This window comes from Miniopterus natalensis, chromosome 10, assembly GCF_054644295.1.
Source record: "Miniopterus natalensis isolate mMinNat1 chromosome 10, mMinNat1.hap1, whole genome shotgun sequence".
Classification (NCBI taxonomy): domain Eukaryota; kingdom Metazoa; phylum Chordata; class Mammalia; order Chiroptera; family Miniopteridae; genus Miniopterus; species Miniopterus natalensis.
In genome coordinates this window covers 84,411,179-84,433,677 of record NC_142090.1, presented here as the reverse complement: position 1 = coordinate 84,433,677, position 22,499 = coordinate 84,411,179, and the positions used below count along the sequence as shown (strand labels likewise).

Here is a 22,499-nt window from a genome sequence, read left to right as displayed (position 1 = left end):
TGCGAGGAGGATGTCCCAGGCCTCCACCTGCCCCAGCAGGTTGGTTGTGATTGGTGGCAGCAGGCAGTGGTCGTTGGGGACCGTGGGGTCAGCTATTATCTGCCCTGGACAGCACGGGGAAGCCTGCCTGTGAAAGACAGGAGACCACTCCATACCTGGCTGACACCTGGCGGCGCTCCCTAGGGAGGTGAACACAGACCCAGTGACGATTCTGCAGGTTCTTTAGGAAGTCTGACCATAGCTTATTGACGGGAGAGCCTTCGACACTGGAGCATGAATGGCCGAGAAGGAAGACAGTGTTTTCATGTTTCCAGCCTCTCCGGTGTTTAATAGTTGGGGCTTTTTTTTTGCAGTGGAAGTTTATTAAATCTTCATCTCTCTGACCTCTGAAATATTTTTTTTAAACTCCTACCTTTGCATGAGGTGAATAAACTTAGAATTCATAGTGTCCAAGTGGATTAGGAGGACAATCATTCAACTGAAATAGCTGAGAGCAGGGAAGAAGGAACGAGCCAGTTCTCTGAGCACAAAGGAAACTGAGACTGACAGGAACACGCTGGGCTCTTACTGCCTACGGACTGTGCTCACTGCTGTTCCACACGATTCGGTCTTGACCACAGACCTGTGACAACCACAGATTTTTCTCTTCCTCCTACAGCTGAGAAAACAGCCCAGACGTTAGGTGCCTCCTCGAGATTTCAGGGCTCAGGTTGAGTTCTCCCTCTGACCACATTCCCTCAGCCCCAGCTCCTAAGTGGCCTTCCCCAGCCCTGGGCTGCCTCTCACACAAGGGCCCGCTTTGTCTTGGGGGTAAGGGCACAAGCAAGGCCTGGGCCCCAGAGGCTGTGATGAGGGTGCAGGAGGTCAGGGGACAGACAGGCAGGAAGGGGTCTGTCCTGCCTCTGGGCTGCCTTGGCCTTTGGGATGGCAATGGAAGGGCAGCCAGAAGGCACCTGCATCATTGATAATGGGTGTCCTGAGGGTTGAGGGGGGCTGGCCCAGCCTCCGACACCTGCCCCTGGGGGTGGAAGCAGCTGACCAGAGCAAGAGGACTCCTCCCTCCCAGGACAAGACCCGCCTGCCAAGATCAGTTCTTTTTTTGGCTGGAAATGAGGGCAAGGCCCCCAGCGAGTGACACGTGTGTTCCTTCTCTCTTTAGTCATGGGACATTTTTTTCCGCAACACCAATGCCGGGGCGCCCCCAGGCACTGCCTACCAGAGTCCACTCCCCCTGAGCCTGGGCACCCTGTCAGCTGTGGCCCGAGCACAGCCCCTGGTGGCTGCACAGCCCAACGTGGACAAGCTGGTGGAGGACCACCTGGCGGTGCAGTCTCTCATCAGGGCCTACCAGGTAAGGTGGCACCAGCTGGCCTCCTGAGGCTGTGTCATTGCCCTCCACTCCTGCAAACACTGGGGGCTGTTTCCCTGCCCTGGGGTCTAGGGACGCAAAAAATGAAAAAGATGAGAAAAGGAGCCAGGACCATCTCACCCTTGGAGCAGATCCTCTACCACCTTTAGCGCCTGCCCTGGAAATAGTTCCTTGTTTGTTTCCATAGGTTGGCAAGAAAGATTTGTGGGCAGGGAAACAGTGTCAGGCAGCAGGAAGTGCCAGTGACCAGGAGGACTGAGCTGTGTCAGCTGCTAGTACCCAAGTGGGAGAGGAGGAAATGAACCTGTAGGGGTTGGGGACAGAACACGCCCACAGGAGCAGGGGCAGGCAGGTGAGGGCACTGCAGTTCTCGGTCAGCCCACTGGAGAACTGGTACCAGGCTGGGAGCAGTCCTGGGGAGCAGAAATCTTGGGGAACCCCTGGGACCCAGGCTCCCCTGCTGCCTCTCTCGTCACTGCAACGCAGCAGGGGCGTTGGGGGTTCTCCCCCTGTGCACCTGTCCTGACACCTGTGGCACCTCACTCAGGTGTCAGGACAGGTGCACAGGGGAAGGTGGCGAGTAGGTTTTCTCTCCCCAAGGAAGTGAAAGCAGCAGTGACCTGTGGGCCACAGGCCGTGCCCTACAGGTCTGCTCCCTGTGGACGTTTCTGTGGAAGGGCAGCCATGCACTCAACCCCAGCAACTGCTGCTGCCCAGGGGATGTCATCGGTCCTGCCAGAGCCAGCCCAGGAGCCTGGGAACATTCCCCGTGCTTCAGGGAACAGGACTGGAGGCATTCTCTTTCTCTCCTGTTTTAGTCAGTTCAGGTCAGAGGCGGAAGTCCCTGTCATAGCCGTCCTGTGTCTGACCCCTTGCCGATCCCCAGCAGGGACGTGTGGGACCCCAGGGCCGAGCTCACACTGCCTCTGCCCACCGCTGACCTCCCTCCTTTCTGCGGGACCTTTTCCTGCTCTAAGCCCAGTCAGTGTCCACTGGGGTAACTGCCCCAACAGAGCCCATTTCTACTCATCCAGGGAAAGGAAGGGTCCCAGGGAGTAAGTAGGTCCCTTTAGGCCCCCGGATTCCTTGCAACCTGGGAGTTCACCTTGCTGTGAAGGTGCGTTGTGCACAGGAGAGCAGGAAAGCCAGCGTCCTAAGGCCTTAAAGTTAATCCCGCTCCCTGGGCTCACGGCTCGTGGGAAAGGTGTGACCACGTGTGACTTTCACCCCACAGCCCGGGACCTGCTTAACCACTGCTTGTGTTATTGCTTCCAGGTCAGGGGTCACCACATTGCAAAACTTGATCCTCTCGGAATTAGTTGTGTAAATTTTGATGATGCTCCAGTAACTGTTTCTTCAAACGTGGGTGAGGATTAATCTGTAAATGCTAATTTTAATGTAATTTTACTTTTTTTTACCCCTTCCCTCTTTTTTTTCTTCTGTCCTTTTGTGTGTGTCCCGCCCTCCCCATCGCTGGCCCTTCCGTAGATACGAGGGCATCATGTAGCACAGCTGGACCCCCTGGGAATTTTGGATGCCGATCTGGACTCCTCCGTGCCCGCTGACATTATCTCATCCACAGACAAACTTGGTGAGGGTCTGAGAGCGGCCAGCGCTGCGCTGCTTAGCTCCTGCGTCCCAGCCTGTGACAGCCAGGCGCCCCTGACGGAGGGGAGACTCTTAAGTTTCCTTCGTTCTGATCACTTGAAATTTGTCAGTCATGCAGCCTCAGTGTGTTTTATCCCAGCTCCTCGGGCAGATTGTATGGGCTCAATTGTTGAGTCTCGAATTGGGAAGTGAAATTGGTGCAGGTGGATCAGGTGATCAGAGACTCAGTCCTCTGGCTTTGGGCCCAGACCCTGGTGCAGGGGCCCGTGAGGGTGAGGCCCCCTCAGCCCTGCATCGCACTGCCCCACGCGGTGCCCTCAGCACGGCACGGCCACCTCCGACAGGGCGAGTTCCAGAGCAGGGGGTGCAGCCAGGGGTCTCGATTCTCACCTGCCAGTGATCACACTGAGGAAACTTGGGAAGGCGCCTGGTGTGCAGGGAGGCTCACCCCTCACCCTCACTGCTGTGCAGGGCGTGGCTGGGCTCACACTTGCAGCCGCTTCCTTGAGTTAATCAATCTGCTCTAAGGCACCGAGCTGCTAACCACACTAAAGAAATGAAGGCGAGACTAATTCTGACCCGGGCGGGTCTCCTGGGAACACTGTGCATGCTAACGAGACTGATGATTACCTCTCTGCCTAACTTGCTCCCACGAGGGGACTAACGCCTCCTCTGAGGCAGGGTGGCCAGTGCTCCCTGGGAGGTCAGGCACTGGTCAGGTAAGGCTGGACGCAGACCATGGGGGCTCTGGCCTTGGTGTCAGAGGCTTCGTTTCAGAACCGTCCAGGTAACAGGGTTCCCTCTGTACTGTACCTGTGCTCCGGAAAGAGGGGGAAGCCTCCTGAATGTGACGGGACAGGGTCAGTTCAGGGCTTAGACAGCACGTGTGGAGTCTGCTCCTTTTTTCGGTGGTGACAACTTTGTGCTCCCAGAAGTGAGCTCTCTCTGGGTGTCCCCAGGACACAGAGTCTCCCTCCTCCCCTTCAGCATGTAGCCCTGCAGCACCCAGACCTCACACCTCCTCGCCCCGCGAGTCTTCCCAGGAGAGGGCCTGAGTGTCCTGCGGCAGAGCCTCCAGCAGATCAGGAAGGGCACGTGGGAGGTGGGCTCTCCTCTCCTAGGGCTTCCTTGGGTGCCAGTTTCTTGGCATCAAAATGGGCCTTTTTCAGTGGTTCTCAGCTCATTAGAACTGCCTGGGGGCCTGGGCTCTTTGTCCCACTAGTCACTGGGCAGATAACAGAGAGTCACAGTTGCTGGCACAGGTGAGGAGCCAGGCCTTGGACCCTGCTCCTCTGCCCACAACCTGAGTTGAGGCCAAGGCAGGGCCATTCCTCTTGTGAGGCTGCGGCCTTGCCTTCCATCCACCCTGGAATGGCGCCCCTGATGGTGTATCTCATGGTGACTGTCATAAGCCAGGATACCGCAGGCTTCAGTGTCCTTAGCTCATTGGAGGAAGAGATGCCAGGAGCCCCCAGAACCACTTGGACTAAGTTGGGGAGCCACCCCCCCTTTGCAGAAGAAAAGTGTATTTTTCTCCTGAAAATTTGAAATAATTGGACATAGAAGTTGTGATAAGTTTTTTCTTTAGGTACAAAAGTAGGAAATAGTGTGCACCCCATATTTATTTGAGTCTGTAGGGAAATCAGTCTTGAGTTGTCTCACCCTTGATGTGTTCAGATCAAGAAAACAGTGGTCGAGCACGACCACTCCGTCTGTGGCCTAGACAGCTCCTCAGGCGCTTTGTGCCCTGTGATACCTGAACCTCAGGCCTGGCTCTGCCAGTACCTGTCTCCTTCTCCATCAGGTTTCAAAGTTCACTGAGCTCAGAACGGAGCCTGGGGCCCTCAGCTCACAAGGCCTGGAGTTGGCACAGTCTAGGCAGGAGCTGCTGGTGAGATGGAGACGGATTCAGAAGCTTAGCAATGGGGCCCAGGTCCCGTAGGGCGGGGTCAGGCCCTGGCTTGCCCGAGTGGCAGGGACGCAGTGTTGCTCCATGCAGGGATGTGGTTCATGAGTAGATCCAGGCTGAGCAGTTGCTGCTGGTGTCCCCTTCGCTGCCATGCCTCCTCAGAGCTTCTTCTCTGTGGGGAAACTGAGGCTTGGGCAGCGTGCACACCCACACGTTCCAGAACACAGTCTGCAATTGGAGAAGCACGCGGTAGGCGAGGACAGCAAGCCGTGTACTGTGCGAGCAGGGCAAGAGTCCACGAAGACTCTTCAGGTGGAACGTGTAAATTCTTCCTGTGGAGTCCTTGACCTTTTCTGACCAATCTTGAGAAGGCTGGGAGATGCTGGCCCAGAAACCCTCCCGGCCCAAGTCAGGTAGAGAGGTGGGTCCCTAACTGGCTGGGCGGCGGCCTGTCTTGGGTGCTCCTAGGAGGGACATCAGGACGCAGCATAGTGTGGAGGTGGTGGGCTTGCTGGTAGTTCTAATTGGAATGTAATTGGTGTCCACACAGCTTCTCCCTGAGGTGGGGGCTGTGTTTTCATTGTGCAGCTGATGGGTAAGAATGGGCGCCTTTCCTCAGGATGTGTGTTTGGGGCAGGTCCTAGGTGCCAGGCTGTCCATCCACCCACCTCCCAGAGGAGGGTTGGGAGCTCAAAAGTGAGCCCCCTGTGTGCCTCACCCTGTTGCCTTCTAGCTGGAAACCGATTGCAGAGGGGTCAGTCGGTCACTGTGGCCCCCCAGGCTTGGTGTAGACTGTCGGGCTTCTGGCCGAACCAATCTGTCCTTAACGGGTCTGGGGACCTGGAGGAAGTTCCCTTCAATTCCTGCGCTCCTCCTCTTTCAGGTGCAATGCTGGCATTAGATTCCAGGTTTAAAAGGCCGCCGGGTGGTTTCTGTGTAAGTGCCGCAGTCTGCGTGCTCACAGTGAGAGGGTGATGGAGACTTCAAAGTGAGGCTCCGGTAAAGCAGAACTGGAAACATTGTATCAGCGAGAGGAAGCGCCAGGGTCTGCATGTTGCTGTCTTGGGCAGTGAATTTGAGTTAAACACTTAAAAACCCAACTTAAAAGTCCAAAATTGAAACGTTTTAGCTGCTTCACTGAGTTTGCTCACCCCCAGACCTTCCTTCTCTTGATGGCTGGGAGAATGCGCTAAGCACAGTTGACTTTTAATTTGCTTTCATAGCATGAAAGAGTGGAGAGCAGTTTGTTGGAGGTTTACTGGCTCTGTGAGCTGGGGTCAGGCTCCCTGAGTGACTCAGGAGGGCGGCTGAGCTAAGGCCCATGTGGGATGTCCCTGCAGGCTGTCCTCCCTCCTGGACACCCGGGCCTGGTGTTGGTCCCCCCTCTTGCCTGCCAGCTGGGAGCACAGTGGTCCAGCCCCAGCCTGTGTCTCCACAGAGCCTCCCATAATCGGCAAGAAGTAACTCCCTCCAGCGTGTTCAGGTGCTCAGGTGCTGGGACCCTGTGTGCGCTCGTCAAGGACAACCAGAATGTCACTTACTCTTCAGTCCCCTCTCTGCGGGGGTTCTGTACTGTTTTCTCCGACACACACCTGTGACGGGTATACCTTATAAATTAGGCACAGTAAGAAAGTAACCTCAGTGGCTACCGATGAGATAATTAACAACATGCTGTAACAGAGGTCACGACAAGGTGGTCCCTCTCCCTCTGATAACAGGCGGCTGCTGAGCGACCAGTGAACTGCTGGATAAAGGAATGATTCCCATCCCAGATTCACATCCCAGGCAGGACAGAGCGGGACGGCTCAAGATTCCGTCACGCTGCTGAAAACAGCGTGCACTTGGAAACTTGTGAATTGTTTATCTCTGGAATTTTCCATTTAATGTTTCTGGGTGTGGTTGACCAAGGATAACTAACCCACAAATGGGGGGCTGCTCTACAGGCGAAAATAAATGCACTCCCTGCCCTGCCCAGAGTGAGCACGTGTGACATCGTATCAGACGGTGCGTGTGCAGGTGCCCCCAGCACCGCCCTGTGTCTGGACTGTGAGGACTGAGGAGGAAAAGGGAGCTGAGCTTCCTCTGCAGAGCCTGCGTGTGTGTCTTTGAGCCAGGCTCCCAGGTCTGTGCTGGGTGCTGTTGTTTCCACCTGAGCAGAGTCCCCACGTACCCTCTGAGTCAGGTCTCGCCATCCACATCTCAGGGAGTGTTGCTGGCTTTCTCGTGCCCTAACTCCCAGGGCAGGGGGTGGTGGCAGGGATGGTGACCATGCTCTGACCACTCAGCCGTCAGCCTTGCGATCCTGTTATCAGGAGCCTCCCCGACCCCCAGGCCCACGCACCCAAGTGACCAGGTCAGGAAAAGGTATTTGTTGATTTTCACTGTGACCAGGAGAGCTGCCTGCTGAGCACGTGGCTGTGGGTTGTGTTCTCCAGGCTGAGCACCTTGGTTCTAGTACTGCCTGAGGGGCGACAGACCCACCTCCCCGTCTAGAACCCCCCCGAATCTTGAGGGTTCAGATCTAGTCTCCTGTCTGAGGAATGAGAACCTTTCATCTTTTTCTTTGCTTTTCCCAAAGTGTCCATATTGGGTGGACTCCTTCCCAGGAGCCGTGTGTCGGCCATGTCTGTAGGAGGGGAAGGGAGGGGGCCAGACGCCTCCCCTCAGGCCAGCTGTTGACCCCAGAAGTCCCGCCCTTGTCCCCCGCCCTTGTCCCCCACCCTGCCGTCCTTCAGTGTCTGTGTCTGTGATGGTGTCTGTGCGTCCGTCTGCTGTGGCGGGTGGGGGTTCTGAACTAACTCTCACCTGTCTTTTTCCTCCTGCGCTCCCCACGCTCCCCGCTCTCAGACCTTGCCGTTTTCCAGGAGCGACTCCGAGTGCTAACAGTGGGAGGTATGGAAACCAGCCTTCTTCTGGGAGCTGGGCTGCCTGGGACAACGTGCGACTTCTCCCAGCATGCCCTTGGGGGAAGTTGACATGCTGTCCCTCTTCTGGAGGTTGTTACTTATTGGAAATGTGTTTTCCCGTCACTCAGTTGTGACCCAGCAGGTAGAGCTGCTTCTCACGTCATTTCTGTTCCATCCAGCTGTGTCCTGGGACATCTCCACCCCCCCACCCCCCCACCCCCCGTGTGGCACCCTCGCTGCGCTGGTCCCTCGTGCTCAGGGGCTCCCGCTGGCACCCACGGGCCCAGGCCACGTTGTGGCTTGCATGTGCACCCCCTCCCCTCCCTCACTCTAGGCCCTAGCCAGACTCTGCATTCTCTCCGATTCTGTCCTGGGCATTTGTAACAAGATTTCCCGTTTAGTGTATTGATAAAAACGTCATGGAGTGAGGAACCCTAATGACCCCAGGCTCTTGGCCCAGCACCTTCGAGGACTCCAGAGTGGGTGCTGGGGTCCTCTGCCTGTTGCCACTTTCCCACGGCCAGTCTTCCTTCCATACCAGGTGCCTCTCAGTTCTCTCTTCCTCCATTTGCTCATCGTATTTGTCAGAATCTGGTTGCTTTTTTTTGGTGTGTTTTTTAATCCTCACTTGAGGATATTTTTCTATTGCCTTTCAGAGAGAGTGGAAGGGGGGGGGAGAGAGAGAGAGAGAGGAGAGAGAGAGAAACATTGATGTGAGAGAGATACATCGATTGATTGCCTCCTGCAAAGGCCCAGACCAGGGCCAGGGATTAAACCTGCAAACGAGGTACATGCCCTTGACTGGAATCAAACTCGAGACCCTTCAGTCTACGGGCCAGTGCTCTAACCACTGAGTCACACCAGTTAGGGCGTGAGACTAGTTTTGATTAAACTTATTTTGAGATTCAATAGGCACTTGTTAGAAATAAGAGAGCTTGTGCCTCCCAGCCAGTTAGCTCCCCAGGGATCACACCCTGTTGACCACAGCACGTCCCAGCCAGGTGCTGCCGCTGCTTGTCTGCCCCACGGGGTCCCTCCTGCTGCCCTCTGATGACACCATTTCCCCCCCACCCGTGTGTAGCCCTGGCAACCACTGTCTGTCCTCCTGTTTCTGTAATGTCATTTCCAGAAGGTTGTGCTAATGGAGTCACTATATGTAATATTTGGGGTTGACGGTTTCCCATCAGCCTGATTGTCTGGTTTCACCTTGTCTGTTTCTGACACTGCTCCTTGGATTGCCGGGTAGCCTTCCTGGCCCGAGTGGCCACAGCCACTTGTTGATAGACCTTGGGTTACTTCTTCCTTGGACTGACGGGGTCTTTGCAGACCTGGAGTTTTAAATCCTGAATAATCCAGTTTGTCAGATTTTCCTTTGGGGGATTGTGCCTTTGGTGTCTCGTCTAAGCACACTTCCCTTAGGGCTTGATTCCAAAGCTGCTCTCCTGTGTATTTTTCCAAAGGTTTTATAGTTTTGCATTTTACAGTTAAATCTATGGTCCGTTTTGAGTTAATTTCTGCATAAGACAGGAAGGTAGGTGAAGGGTTTTGCTTGTTTATTGGGGGAGGAGGTTTGCCTGCAGGTGTCTGATGGCTCCAGCACCATTGGTTGGAGGGTATCTCTCCTTCCTTGAGTCGCTTCTGTACTTTGTCAGAAATCAGCTGGGCTTGTTGGCGGGTGGGGGGGGGTTCTGTTCTGTTCTCTGGTCTGTGCCCCACCAGCGCCACCTGGTGTTGATGCTGTTACTGCTGCACGCCGTCCCCTTCCGCGGAATTGCCTGGGGGTTTTTAGGGCCTTTGTCTTCCCCAATAAATTTTAGAACATACTTGGTGTGTTTATGGAAATCCTTGCTGACATTTTGGTAGGAAGTGCGTTGAGCCTATTGGCCAGTTTAGGAAGAAATGGCGTGTTCGCGTGTTGCCTTCCAGACCACAACCATTGTGCGTCTCCACTTACATCTCTGGTAGTTCTCAGCGTACAGGGCCATGCTTGTTAGGTTTGCCGTGTGTGGGAAGTCCTCGGTATCGTTTTCCAAGCTGCCCTCCTGCTCTCAGGCTTGTGGGATTTGTCACAGCAGGTGGGCTCTCCTGTGAGGGTGTCACCTGTCCCCACTTCCTTCACCGCTTCCCGGCCATTCTCCCTCCTCTTTGGATGGTTCATTTCTCTGTTCTGTCTTCGCTGTCACCGATCCTATCCCTGGTTCTGCCTGAGCCTATCCACCGAGGGCCTTTTGTTTTGTTTTTACTCCTCGCCTGAGGATGTGTTTTGTTTTGTTTTTGCTTTTGTATAGAGAGAGGGAGAGAAACATCGATGTAAGAGAGGAATGTTGATCAGTTGCTCCCTGTACGCACCTTGATCAGGGATCGAACCATCAACCTGGGCATGTGCCCTGACCGGGAACTGAACCCACAGCCTTTTGGTGCAGGGATGGTGCTGCGACCGGCTGAGCCGCTCAGCCAGGGCCTGCCCACTGAGCTTACGTTGGGTTGTGTTTTGACATTTCAGAATTTCCCTCTTGGTCCTTCTTTGTGTCTTTAGCCTTTTGCAGACTGTCTGCTTTTTGCTGAGTCTCGATCTCTTTCTCACTTGTCTGTCATGTTCTAATTGCCACTGCAGCCACGGGACCATGGCTCCTTGAGACTCCAGTGGGGTAGTCTAGCATCTGGGTCCCTCTGGTGTCTGCTGATCATCCTGTTCAACCTGAGATATTCCTGGCTCTTGGTTGAGTGAGTGTTTTTTAAAACCAGGACATCTGGGGATTAGGAGACTTGGACTCTTACTTCTCTGCTACAGTGGCCTCCTCTGAACACCGCTGTGTGTGTGTGTGGGGGGGGCATTATTCCCAGGTGGGGAAGTGGGAGGCACATTACCTACCAGAGGGGATGAAAATTGGGTCTCCTCTGAAACCTCAGAGGTCGCAGGTCAAAGTGCATTGCCATGCTGGGCTGCAACGTGTTATGGTGTCTGTGCAGCGAGGTTTTCCTCTCCTGGCCCCTTAGTGAGAGCAGCTTTTGGGGGACTGGTGGCTTGCTGCACCTGAAGGAGTTCCAGGCTGCAGGTCCTTGGCTCCAAGTCAAGGACATGGGAACCCAAGAGGAAACCCAGGACCCCCAGCTGGTCAGCCTCTTTCCCCACTTTCCAGCGTTGTCTGACATTTGACGTCTGAGGTTTCAGTTGCACTTGGTGGGCAGTAGGGAGGGGAAAGTATTTGCCACCTTCCCGGAGCCAACCCTGTTGATTTGATTTCTCAAAAGACTCAAGAACTCAGGAGTGGGGCCAGCAGTTTTGAGGTTCACAGAACGATCAGCTCGGGGTGGAAGTGCAGAGCCACAGGCAGGGCGAGGCCACGAGTCCTCGTGCTGACGGTCACTCAGCCAGTGTCCCCACAGAGTGCACAGTACGCTGCCCTGCTGAGCGTTCTGTGAAAGCACTCAGCAAGCAGAAACACCCCAGATGACTCCAGTTCTCTGTGGACACCATGAGTGGAGCTGTGAGTGACCAGAGCCCTGTGGGCCACCAGGCGCCTATGGTGGGCTGTCCTCACTATGACAGAGCAGCCGCTCAGTGCACTGGACCACCTTCCCAACCACTGCAGAAAAGGAGCCAACAACTAGGGTGTGGGAGCTGTAGGCTTTGCTTTTCAGCATTAGAAAAATGGGGCTGCAGCTTGAGGGGGCACTGGGGAGATTCCCAGTGACCGTGACCAGTGAGCCAGTTTGGAGTTGGAGCCTGGAAAGGTGTATTTTTATCTGTCTCCTGGGGGTTCAGGTACAGCTGTGTTTACAAGTGACCGCTGGCAGCCAGGCCAGGAAACAGGCCCTGTCAGGGTCTGTGGCCCCAGATGGTTCTCCAAGCCTCTGCCCCCTGGAAATTACACGCGGTGCCCAAGAAAAAGCCTTCCCCTCACGTCTGTCAGCCAGAGTAGGGGCCCTGCAGGGAGCAGGTGCTCAGGAAGCAGCGGTGACCAGTCAGTGAGTGAGCACTTAGGGACTGTTGGCTCTGAGCTGCCTGTGCTGGACAGGGGCAGGTCCAGGATGTGCAGGCTGGGCACTCCCAGGAGAAGGGACAGCTGTGTTACCCTTGCTGTGCTGTCCACTGCTCTCCCGCAGACCACTCGGCTTCCCGGTGACTGTCCCTCACTCCTCAGCCCCCCAGCTTCCTGTCACTCAGCATCCGAATGTTACCCCTCATGAGACACAGGCCTCTCCTGTGCCAGCTCATTCTCCGCCTGAAGCCCCTCCCTGACTGTTCCCATTTGCTTTCTGATGACTCTCCAGTGCCTTTCCAAACCAGAATTCATTAGTATCTTTGGGACCTTTAAATACATTTTCCTCTAAATTATGACTAATTGGTGCACTGGACTAATACATGCATCTATGAATTTTATTCTCACTTGCCTATGACACCCAGTAATATTCTCGGCTTCCATTTGTTACTAAATGTGTGTTTCTAACTATATAATGTTATTTACTTTAACGTATCAGAGGTTCTTACGGTTTTTCTCTTCTCTCTTCTCTCCCCGGGGGAGTCCCCTCCCCATTCCATAAACTGTGGTCCCCGTGTGGCTGTGCCCGTCTCTCCTCACCCCGCAGGGTTCTATGGCCTGGACGAGTCTGACCTGGACAAGGTCTTCCACCTGCCGACCACCACGTTCATTGGGGGGCAGGAGTCGGCGCTGCCTCTGCGGGAGATCATCCGGCGGCTAGAGGTGAGGGCCACCCACTTTCCGGAAAAGCCTGTGATGGCCGGAGGCCTCCCAACTACTTGGGTTTTTCTTGGTCCTGTATTTTTTTTAAATATAATAGAAATGGAATTTTTTATCTATTTTGTAGATAAAAATCTATTGTTTTTATTTTTATAATCAGCCACAGAAAGGAGAAAAAATGTCTGTGGGTTCCAGTCCCAGTGGGAGTTTATTTCAGATGTGAAAGGTCCCCGTGCCTGTGGGCAAGCCCAGACTGCCCAGCAGTGCACTGTCCAGACTCAGCTGTCTGCTCGCTCATCCTCCCAGTTACATTTTCCCTCCTCCTCTGTGGCCTTGGTGGGTACCGATCCTGCAGGGCACCCTCCGCACCCACGCGTGTGCACACATACGCGTACACACGAACGGTGGACCTTTGCCGGCACAGCAGCTCTGGTGCTTTTGGAAGGGAGGCCCTGTCCCTCCTGCATGTGGCTGAGTGGGCACTGACCCTCTGTGTGAACTGACTGTGTGGACAGATGGCCTACTGCCAGCACATCGGGGTAGAGTTCATGTTCATCAATGACCTGGAGCAGTGCCAGTGGATCCGGCAGAAGTTCGAGACACCCGGGGTCATGCAGTTCACCAATGAGGAGAAGCGCACACTGCTGGCCCGGCTGGTGCGGTCCACCAGGTGGGGCTGCGCTCTGGCAGGTGTCGACTGGGCAGGGTCCCACCCCCTGGGGAGTAGGCGGCCCTGCAACTGCTCACAGGGCTGGTTCCCACCAGGTTCGAGGAGTTCCTACAGAGGAAGTGGTCATCTGAGAAGCGCTTTGGCCTGGAGGGCTGTGAGGTGCTGATCCCGGCCCTCAAGACCATCATCGACAAGTCCAGTGAGAATGGCGTGGACCAAGTGATTATGGGGATGCCGCACAGGTACCCTCCCCAGCCCTCGCCCTCCCCAGCACCCCTGCTGCAGTGTAGCGTCGCCCCTCACTCTGTGATCACTCTCACACCTGAGGCCACTGATGGATTCAGTGCGGGTCACAGCAAAAGAGGGTGGCTGCCCACTGCCCACAGCTGAGATGTTACACCTTCTTCCCCCTCATGGTGGCCTCAGGTGCTGGCGGGCGGAATCTGGGTCCCCCCCAGCTCTGGTCTCAGCACCTCAGGCAGCAAACCAAAGTGCTGCCTGTCCCTTGGGAGAGGAAGGGGTACCTGGGTGCACTTGACCCTGCTGACCCTATGTGTCCCAGGGGGCGACTGAACGTGCTGGCAAACGTCATCAGGAAGGAGCTGGAGCAGATCTTCTGTCAGTTTGACTCAAAGCTGGAGGCCGCAGACGAGGTGAGATGCTGGTTTCCTGTCGGGAGCAGCCCTGGCTCTACTGTTTGTCAGGAGAGACTTGCCAGGAACTGGGACCTTCCGTACTGATCATGAAGCAGGCGGCCAGGCCGACCTCTGGGAGAATAGAGGGTGGGCACCTGGCAGTGGTCTGGCAGCCCCCACACCCACCCTGTGCCCTGGGCAGGAGTTGTCTTGGGAGGAGCCTGCCCACGCTTCCAGGAGTGGGGTTCTGGGAGCAGAAGTGACAGGGCAGGGCTGTCCTGTGCTGCCTAGGACCGAGCCTCACTGTTTGTCCACAGGGCTCTGGGGATGTGAAGTACCACCTGGGCATGTACCACCGGAGGATCAACCGCGTGACAGACAGGAACATCACCTTGTCACTGGTGGCCAACCCCTCCCACCTTGAGGCCGCCGACCCGGTGGTGATGGGCAAGACCAAAGCCGAACAGTTTTACTGTGGGGACACCGAGGGGAAGAAGGTGAGGCCGCAGGGCCGGGGGGGCTCATTACCTTCTGTGCACGTTACCTTCTGTCTGGAACTCTGAGAAGTCCTGTGAGCGGACCTCGGGGGGGGCAGGGGGGGTGGCCATTGTACCTTTCCGCCTGCACTTGGCGGGGCTGGTCTGCTTGCATGGCCTCCATGTCTGGGCCAGCAGTGCCCTCCTGGTGCAGGGTCCTGTGAGGTGTTCAGACCTAGGCTTCGGCTGCTCGCAGGCAGGGACTGGGGGAGGCCTGGGGGTCTCTGCCCTCCTGCCTCTTTCTTTCTAACTTTAAAGTGATCTCAGAAAATGTGTTTTGAAAAGCGGATTGTGGCTGAGCCTCCAGTGTGCCTTGTGGGCCTGGTGGTTAGGGTCGAGCTGGGTTTGTGGTCTCACATGCCTGTAGGTCATGGCCATCCTTCTGCACGGGGATGCCGCGTTTGCCGGCCAGGGCATTGTGTACGAGACCTTCCACCTGAGCGATCTGCCATCCTACACGACCCACGGCACCGTCCATGTGGTGGTCAACAACCAGGTAACCCCAGGGAAGGTCAAGGGTCTGGTTTCTGATCCACTTAGCCATGCCCTCTGCCCTTGGCCCCTCCCTTGGTCTTGCCCCACCCTCTGGCCCCCAGTCCCTCCCAGCAGCCTGTGTTCTTTGCAGATCGGCTTCACCACAGATCCCCGCATGGCCCGCTCCTCGCCCTACCCCACTGACGTGGCCCGAGTCGTGAATGCCCCCATTTTCCATGTAAACTCTGATGACCCAGAGGCCGTCATGTATGTGTGCAAGGTGGCTGCTGAGTGGAGGAACACTTTCCATAAGGACGTGGTGGTGGACCTGGTGAGTGGCCCTAGCCCTGGCCCTGTCCTGACCCAGCCCCGGGGCGCGGGTCACCTGCTGCCCCACTGGAGAGCCTCTGAGTGTCCCTCTGGATGAGTCACCTGAGGAGGAAGGGAGTTGGGGTCATCCTGGGATGTTCTCGGGTTTCTCTCCTTTTATGTCATGTGACAGTCAAAGCAACTGTAGCGTGTAAGGGGAAGCTAGACAAGACCCTAATTCTAGAGGAGTTGGGTGGAGGCATCATATTGGGGGAGGGCTGGTCCTCACAGGTCCCCCAAGCTCTCCACGTGGTCCCTGACAGTGGCTACTGGGCTGTCCCCGCTGTCCCTAGGTGTGTTACCGGCGCAATGGCCATAACGAGATGGATGAGCCCATGTTCACGCAGCCGCTGATGTACAAGCAGATCCGCAAGCAGAAGCCGGTGCTGCAGAAGTACGCGGAGCTGCTGGTGTCGCAGGGCGTGGTCAACCAGCCCGAGTACGAGGTGTGTCCCTGGGGACCAAGGGGACGGGGTAGGAGGAGCGAGGAGGCCAGCCCAGGATCAGTGCTTGCTGGCCAAGTGACTAGTCCAAGTGAGGGCACATGAAAGACTGACAGCTACTGCATCTCACTGTGTGGCCTCTCCGGGGTGGGGGTTGGTCACCTGAGGACTTCCCAGGGGGAGGTGGGACCTCAGCACTTCGGCTGGGTGGCAGCCTACGCTTTCTAGCTGGCGACGTGCATGTCGGGATGAGAGACGACAGATGCAGGTCCAGCTTGGGGAGGGCGGTGGCACTGTGTGCGTGGTGGGACCTGGCTGGCAGTCGTGGGTAGCCTGTGCAGGGTGCTCAGAGGGAGAGGTGAGGGGGGCTGGCACAGAGCAGCTTCATGGCAGGTGTGGGAACAGTGAATGCTGGAGAGGACGAGGGGGCTGCAGGGCTCAGTTCTGTGGGAGCTGCAGGAGCCCTGAGAGCTGGACCAGGCTAAGAAAATGGGCCAGGCTGGGGCTTTGCCCTGAGCAGCATTTCCCCTAAGTGTGGAGAAGGAACCATGGGGGCAACACGGATCTGAGGCTGTGCACATGAGGACAGCTCGGAGGCCAGGGCCCTGTGCCGAGCGCTGTGCAGAGCCCCCCTGACCACTGTGCCGTGCCTGCCTCCAGGAGGAGATCTCTAAGTACGACAAGATCTGTGAGGAGGCCTTCGCCCGGTCCAAGGATGAGAAAATTCTGCACATCAAGCACTGGCTGGACTCCCCCTGGCCTGGTGAGCAAGGCGTCAGTGATGGACCCCCAGCACCCACAGGCCCTAGGGTCAGACCCCAACTTCCCTCTCACAGGTGCACGGCCCAGGCTTCTCCACGGCATCTCCTGGGGCCACAGTGCGGCCAGCAACAGCTTGTCACTCTATTCTAGGCTTCTTCACACTGGATGGGCAGCCCAGAAGCATGACCTGCCCCTCCACGGGCCTGACGGAGGACATCCTGACGCATATCGGGAATGTGGCCAGCTCCGTGCCCGTGGAGAACTTCACCATCCATGGGGGTGAGGGCCTGAGCTGGCTTTTGGGAGCGTTGGCCCAAGTCCAGGGATGGGCTCTCACCAGCTTAGGACTCTGTTCCCATCCACCGTGGTCCCTACCTCGTCCAGGGCAGAGGGCTCTTAAATGTGGGAAGCCCTCTCCTTTCCTGACCCCTACCCAGCGTGGTCCTCACTAGCAGCTGTGGAGGAAAGGCTGGGCCATCACAGTCTCTCCCTGGCCTGGTCTCCACGTGCTCCTTTCCCCACTCTCCCTGCAAGGCTTGCTCATGTCCAGGGAGGCTGGGGGTGGCTGGTGAGCACTCTGTGTCGCAGGGCTGAGCCGGATCTTGAAGACGCGCGGGGAGCTGGTAAAGAACAGGACGGTGGACTGGGCCCTGGCGGAGTACATGGCTTTCGGCTCCCTGCTGAAGGAAGGCATCCACATCCGGCTGAGTGGCCAGGATGTGGAGCGGGGCACTTTTAGGTGAGGCTGGGCCCTCGAAGCAGAGGGGCAGAGGGGGTTGGGTGCCTCTTATCCTGAAGGAAACCCTGGGCACAGTTGTTCGGTTCACCATCCTAGGCCCAGAGGTTCTGTTAGGAGTAGGATGTGTGGGATCTGCTGGTTGAGCAGGGGCAGGGGTCCTGCCTGCTTACCTGTGTGTCCTGCCACAGCCACCGCCACCATGTGCTCCACGACCAGAACGTGGACAAGAAGACCTGCATCCCCATGAACCACCTGTGGCCCAACCAGGCCCCCTACACTGTGTGCAACAGCTCGCTGTCTGAGTACGGGGTCCTGGGTGAGCGAGGCCCCCTTCCCCTCCCCCTTTTCTCCCCTCCAGCCCTCCCTCCCTGACACCCCTTCCCTCCTGACATCCTTCCTGTCTGCAGGCTTTGAGCTGGGCTTTGCCATGGCCAGTCCCAATGCCCTGGTGCTCTGGGAGGCCCAGTTTGGCGACTTCCACAACACAGCCCAATGCATCATCGACCAGTTCATCTGCCCTGGGCAGGCCAAGTGGGTGCGGCAGAATGGCATCGTGCTCCTGCTGCCCCATGGCATGGAGGGCATGGTGAGCCCCCACGGCCCCCTCCTAGGGTGGACATGCCTTATGCTGGGGCGAGGGGCTGGACTGCCTGCCAGTAGGAGAGCAGCCCATGCAGCATTTTTAGAGAAGTGAGTGAGCTGTAGCCACTGTCTGTTTCCAGGGCCCAGAACATTCCTCTGCCAGGCCCGAGCGGTTCCTACAGATGTGCAACGATGACCCTGACGTCCTACCAGTGAGTTGGGTGCCACCTGGGTGTCTGCGATGTCTGAGGGCACCATTGCTCTTCCCCTGTGACAGTTGCCAGGGGTGGGTACGGACTGGGCCCTCAACACCAGTCGCCCTGAGGGCACAGAGGAAAGTGCAGCCACACATGGGAGCAACATTGTCTGATGTTTTAGAAGAGAAAGATTGGTGATCATAATGACTTTAATGGCTGGGAGTCAGTCTGTCAAGAAGAGGGTTGGTGCAGGTAGAACCTGGGTCATCCTGGGGCAGTCAGCGAGGAGGGAGGACTGAGAGCGGAAGCCCAGGCAGCAGCTCCTATGTGTCCTCGAGCTCCCCGCTTCTTGCTGCAGGACCTCCAGGAAGCCAACTTTGACATAAGTCAGCTGTACGACTGCAACTGGGTGGTTGTCAACTGCTCCACACCCGGCAACTTCTTCCATGTGCTGCGCCGCCAGATCCTCCTGCCCTTCCGGAAGCCGGTCAGTTGGGCTCCCCCTGCTCAAAGACCTGGCTGGTGGGAGGAAGGACAAGTCAACAGGTGGTCGTAGTGGTGCACTGAGCTTGGAAGACAGGTGAACCCCTGCAGGGGCCACCTGGGTGCGGTATTGAAGGATGAGTAGGAGTGTGTGTGGATGGTCCAGGGAGAGAGCACCCTCTGCTGCTTCAGGTTGGAGTGCAAGGCCAATCAGGCCCACAACACGGGACAACCCTGGCCACAGGCAGGGGTGCCAAGAGAGGAGGGGGCTCTTTTCCTGGGTGTAGGGTAGGAGGCGTCTAGGACTCAGAGCATGCTGGGATCCCTGGAGGAATGGATGCCTGGCCAACCAGGGCTCAGCCTCTCAGAGTAGAGGAGAGCTGGACAGGGGGAAACAGTATTGTCCATTTCCTCCTCTTCATGCCTCTGACCTGTGGCTCATCCTGATCACAGCACTGGGAGGGCAGCCCCTTGCTGTTGCCCCTCCTGGAACTTTTAGAACCTGGTCCATCATGAGCCTGTGGTTCTATGTTTCAGTTAATCATCTTCACCCCCAAGTCCCTGCTGCGGCATCCCGAGGCCAGGACCAGCTTCGACGAGATGCTTCCAGGTGGGTACAGGGACCAGCATTTCAGGGTTCTTGGCCACTGCTCTATGGGGTTTTGGGGCTCATACTGTGTCTGCACTGTGGCCCTTGCTACATTCTTGGTCATTGGGTAAAGTCTACTGGACACGACAGCTTCAACCTCAGAGCTTGCACACGAGTTGGTCAGAAGGCATATCTCACTGCTGCCCAGGTCTATGGCCTTTGCCTGGAGCATCCCCAGGACCCCTTAGAGGCAGTGAAATGAGTATGAGCTTAGAGCTCACTCCACCGCCTGGGCTCTGTTCCTGGAGGCTGGCTCAGGTCACCCCCCCAGGGATAGGAGAGGCACCAAGTGGGTAGGGCCTGCCGAGGAACTTGCCAGCTCACTGGTGTGGGGTGAGGCCCCTCACATCCTCGGCTCATGGGGCCAGGGAAACCCACCTCCTCCCAGCCGTGGGGCCCCCTTTAGGCTCCAGTCAAGGTGAACCTCTTGCTTGTGGTTGGGTGTTCAATTTTTTATTATGGCGAAATATACATAGTATTAATCTACCATCTAGCTGCTGTTAAGTGTATAGCTCAGTGGTATTAAATGCAGTCCTATTGTTGTGCAGCTGACACCATCATCATGTCCAGAACTTCCCATCTTCCAAACTGACAGTCTGTCCCCATCAAATACTAACACCCTCCCCTCCCCCAGCCCCTGCACCATTGTCTACTCTCTGTCTCTGAACCTGACTCCTCTGAGGACCTCCTATAAGTGGGATCACAGTGTCTGTCTTTCTCAACCTGGCTTATTTCACTCAGCATCATGTCGTCAAGGTCCAGCCACGTTGTAGCTAATGTCAGAATCTCCTTCCTTTTTAAGGCTGACAGTTCACGTGTGGATGGGCCACATGTGTTTATCCTTTATCCTTGTGTGTTTGTTGGTTTGTTTGTCCACCTTTATTGAAAAAAAGTAAACCGATCGATAGCAAAGCTATTGTTGATTCGCTCCTAGGGACTCATTTCCAGCGGGTGATCCCAGAAGATGGCCCTGCAGCCCAGAACCCAGAAAACGTCAAGAGACTTCTGTTCTGCACCGGCAAAGTGTACTATGACCTCACCCGAGAGCGCAAAGCGCGGGACATGGTGGAGCAGGTGGCCATCACAAGGATTGAGCAGGTGAGGGCAGGCAGCTGTCCTTGGGTGCCGGGGCTCCGGAGCTCCCCGGGGTACCGTCCCTCTGGCCCCAGCTTGCCCGCTGCTCCAAGCGTCCTCTTCTGACGGGAGCCCCTCTCTCCTAGCTGTCGCCGTTCCCCTTCGACCTGCTGCTACAGGAGGTGCAGAAGTACCCCGGGGCCGAGCTGGCCTGGTGCCAGGAGGAGCACAAGAACCAGGGCTACTACGACTACGTGAAGCCCCGGCTGCGGACCACCATCAACCGCGCCAAACCCGTGTGGTAGGGCACAGCCCGCACAGGGCCAAGGGAAGGAGGCCAGGCCCTGGTGGCCTTGCCCTCACTGTTCTGTCCCCCACCCCCAGGTATGCTGGCCGCGACCCAGCGGCAGCTCCCGCCACCGGCAACAAGAAGACGCACCTCACGGAGCTGCAGCGCCTGCTGGACACAGCCTTTGACCTGGACGCCTTCAAGAATTTCTCATAGATGCTGCCCAGCCACTGGGCCGCTGGCCTCCACGTCCACCACTGCCCTTGCTTTTCAACTAAAGAATACATAGTGCCTCAGTGCTGCCCACGCCTCCGCCCGTGACCCCACACTCCTCTCGCGCACTTAGCAACTAGGTTGCCCCTCGCAAGGCAGGTGCTCCCCAGGCTCCATGACTTCTGTCTGCTGAGCAGCCTTCCCAGAGGCTGTGGGAACTGGAGGAGAGGGAGCCCTGCAGGTGTCCTGGGAGGATTGGTCATCCCCATCCCCAGCTTCACCCCAAGGACTGCCTCGTGGGGCTTACCACCCAGCAAGGGGTCCTGCATCCGCTGGAGGTGGATTCCTCTTCCTGGGTGGAGCCCCAGACACCTGGCAGGAGCCTTTGTCATCAGAGGCCCTGTGGAGTAGGCAGGGCAGCTGACAGGATGGCCTGGACCTGACCTGGCAAGAGAGCGGGTCCACTCTCCATGGTGTCCACTCCACCTCTCAGAGGGTCCTGGGCGTGCATGAGGCCAGAGGGTGGGTAGTCAAAAAGCTCCACTCGGCCCCACAGCCAGGGCGCATCTACTGGTCTGGGTCCTGCCCCCTGATCACCTCCACCTTTGCCCCTTACACATCCCAGACTTCTCTCCTGTGTCCCTCTCACACTGGAGACCCTGGAGTGTTCTCTCCCTGCTGTGCCAAAGCCAGTCAGGAGGGGCAGGGGGCAGGGTGGGAACCTCCCTCATCTGTCACAAGGACAGATCTGATTTATTTATTTTGGTTTAAAAAAAACAACAACAACTTTGCATTGCATTTGGCTTGACTCATAAACTAAGTTATCGGTGGACTTGTCTGTGAGCCATTCTTTCTGCCTGTTTTCTCCCCTGAGGCAGAGACCTCCACCCTACCCCTTAAGTGCATGGCTGCCTGTGTCTGAGCCCACATCCCGCAGGCCCAGAATCCTCCTTGTAGTCCTTGCACATCAGGTCAGGTGCCCCGTTCTGAGCCTCCCCTCTCCCGGGTCCCCCTCCCATTCCACCAAAAAAGTACTCTTGGGTCTGTGCTTGACCAGGTAAGCCTAGGGGGTCCCCCAGGTCACCTGCAGTTGGTTAGCAACCCCCGCCCAGAAGCCCAAGCAGTTCTTTGGAGGGGGTCACACGGGCAGGGGCTCCACTGTCCCCTCTTGACAAGAGTCCCATCTTAAACCCACAGCTGGCCAGCCTGAGCCTCCTGGGGGTGAGGGCAGCACTGAGGGAGAGCTCAGGGAAGGGCCGGGGTGTGGACGTTGGTGCCCTCCAGTGGCAGGCCCCCTGCTCGTCGCTCGGGGTCCCTTGTCCTTGAAGCCTCTTCAGAATCTTTGTTTCGTCCCCCGTGCTCCCTGCAGCTCGCCCGACAGTCCTGCAGTCCTGGTGTGAGGGTGGCCACATGCAGGTGGGACCTCCTGTGTGCCCAGGACCAGCACTCTCCCTGTGTGTCCTGGGCAGCTGCCAGGACCTGCACCCTGCCTGAGTTAGGGACTGGGAAAGTACACCTCCCCCTCCTGGAAGCAGAAGTCTCCTCAGTAATTTCTAAGAATACAAACTTGTGCTGAGCCCAGAAACTATGGGAACCATTAACCCAAAGGAAACAAGGGAAAAGGAGAATCAGGAAGAGACACAGGAAGTGCAAGGACAAGGAGCTGGAGAGGCTGGTGTCTGGCTGGGGCAGTGAGCAGGCTGGGGACTAGGAAGCCAAGGGAGGGAGGTGGCTGGGCCAGAGCACCGGCCTGTGAGGGCTTGGGTTTCCTCTTGCCCTGCTGACGCCTGATGGCACAGTTCCAGACGTTCATAAGCAAGAGTCCCGACACCTGATGCCTTCCTAGGGGATTTAATGCCACCAAAGCTGCATCAACAGCCCCTTGGATA

General features: G+C 56.9%; 1 protein-coding gene across 3 annotated transcripts in view; it reads left to right on the top strand.

Moving 5' to 3' along the window:
- OGDH (oxoglutarate dehydrogenase) overlaps positions 1-21,462 on the top strand; it is a 33,909-nt gene extending 12,447 nt beyond the window's left edge. For 2 of the 3 annotated variants that reach the window (XM_087821286.1, XM_016219265.2), the window contains exons 3-23: positions 1,160-1,351; positions 2,858-2,960; positions 12,383-12,498; positions 13,011-13,165; positions 13,261-13,407; positions 13,728-13,818; positions 14,118-14,297; positions 14,704-14,832; positions 14,962-15,141; positions 15,473-15,625; positions 16,283-16,385; positions 16,535-16,663; positions 16,973-17,123; positions 17,312-17,439; positions 17,531-17,709; positions 17,846-17,917; positions 18,261-18,389; positions 18,923-18,995; positions 19,969-20,132; positions 20,255-20,409; positions 20,493-21,462. In XM_087821286.1, the coding sequence (XP_087677412.1) occupies positions 1,160-1,351; positions 2,858-2,960; positions 12,383-12,498; positions 13,011-13,165; positions 13,261-13,407; positions 13,728-13,818; positions 14,118-14,297; positions 14,704-14,832; positions 14,962-15,141; positions 15,473-15,625; positions 16,283-16,385; positions 16,535-16,663; positions 16,973-17,123; positions 17,312-17,439; positions 17,531-17,709; positions 17,846-17,917; positions 18,261-18,389; positions 18,923-18,995; positions 19,969-20,132; positions 20,255-20,409; positions 20,493-20,613 (2,850 nt within the window). In that variant the 3' untranslated portion in view covers positions 20,614-21,462. Of the gene's footprint in view, positions 1-1,159; positions 1,352-2,644; positions 2,736-2,857; positions 2,961-12,382; positions 12,499-13,010; positions 13,166-13,260; positions 13,408-13,727; positions 13,819-14,117; positions 14,298-14,703; positions 14,833-14,961; positions 15,142-15,472; positions 15,626-16,282; positions 16,386-16,534; positions 16,664-16,972; positions 17,124-17,311; positions 17,440-17,530; positions 17,710-17,845; positions 17,918-18,260; positions 18,390-18,922; positions 18,996-19,968; positions 20,133-20,254; positions 20,410-20,492 lie in introns of all 3 variants that reach the window. The other variant, XM_087821287.1, reaches the window with a different exon arrangement.
- The last annotated feature ends 1,037 nt before the right edge of the window (positions 21,463-22,499 follow it).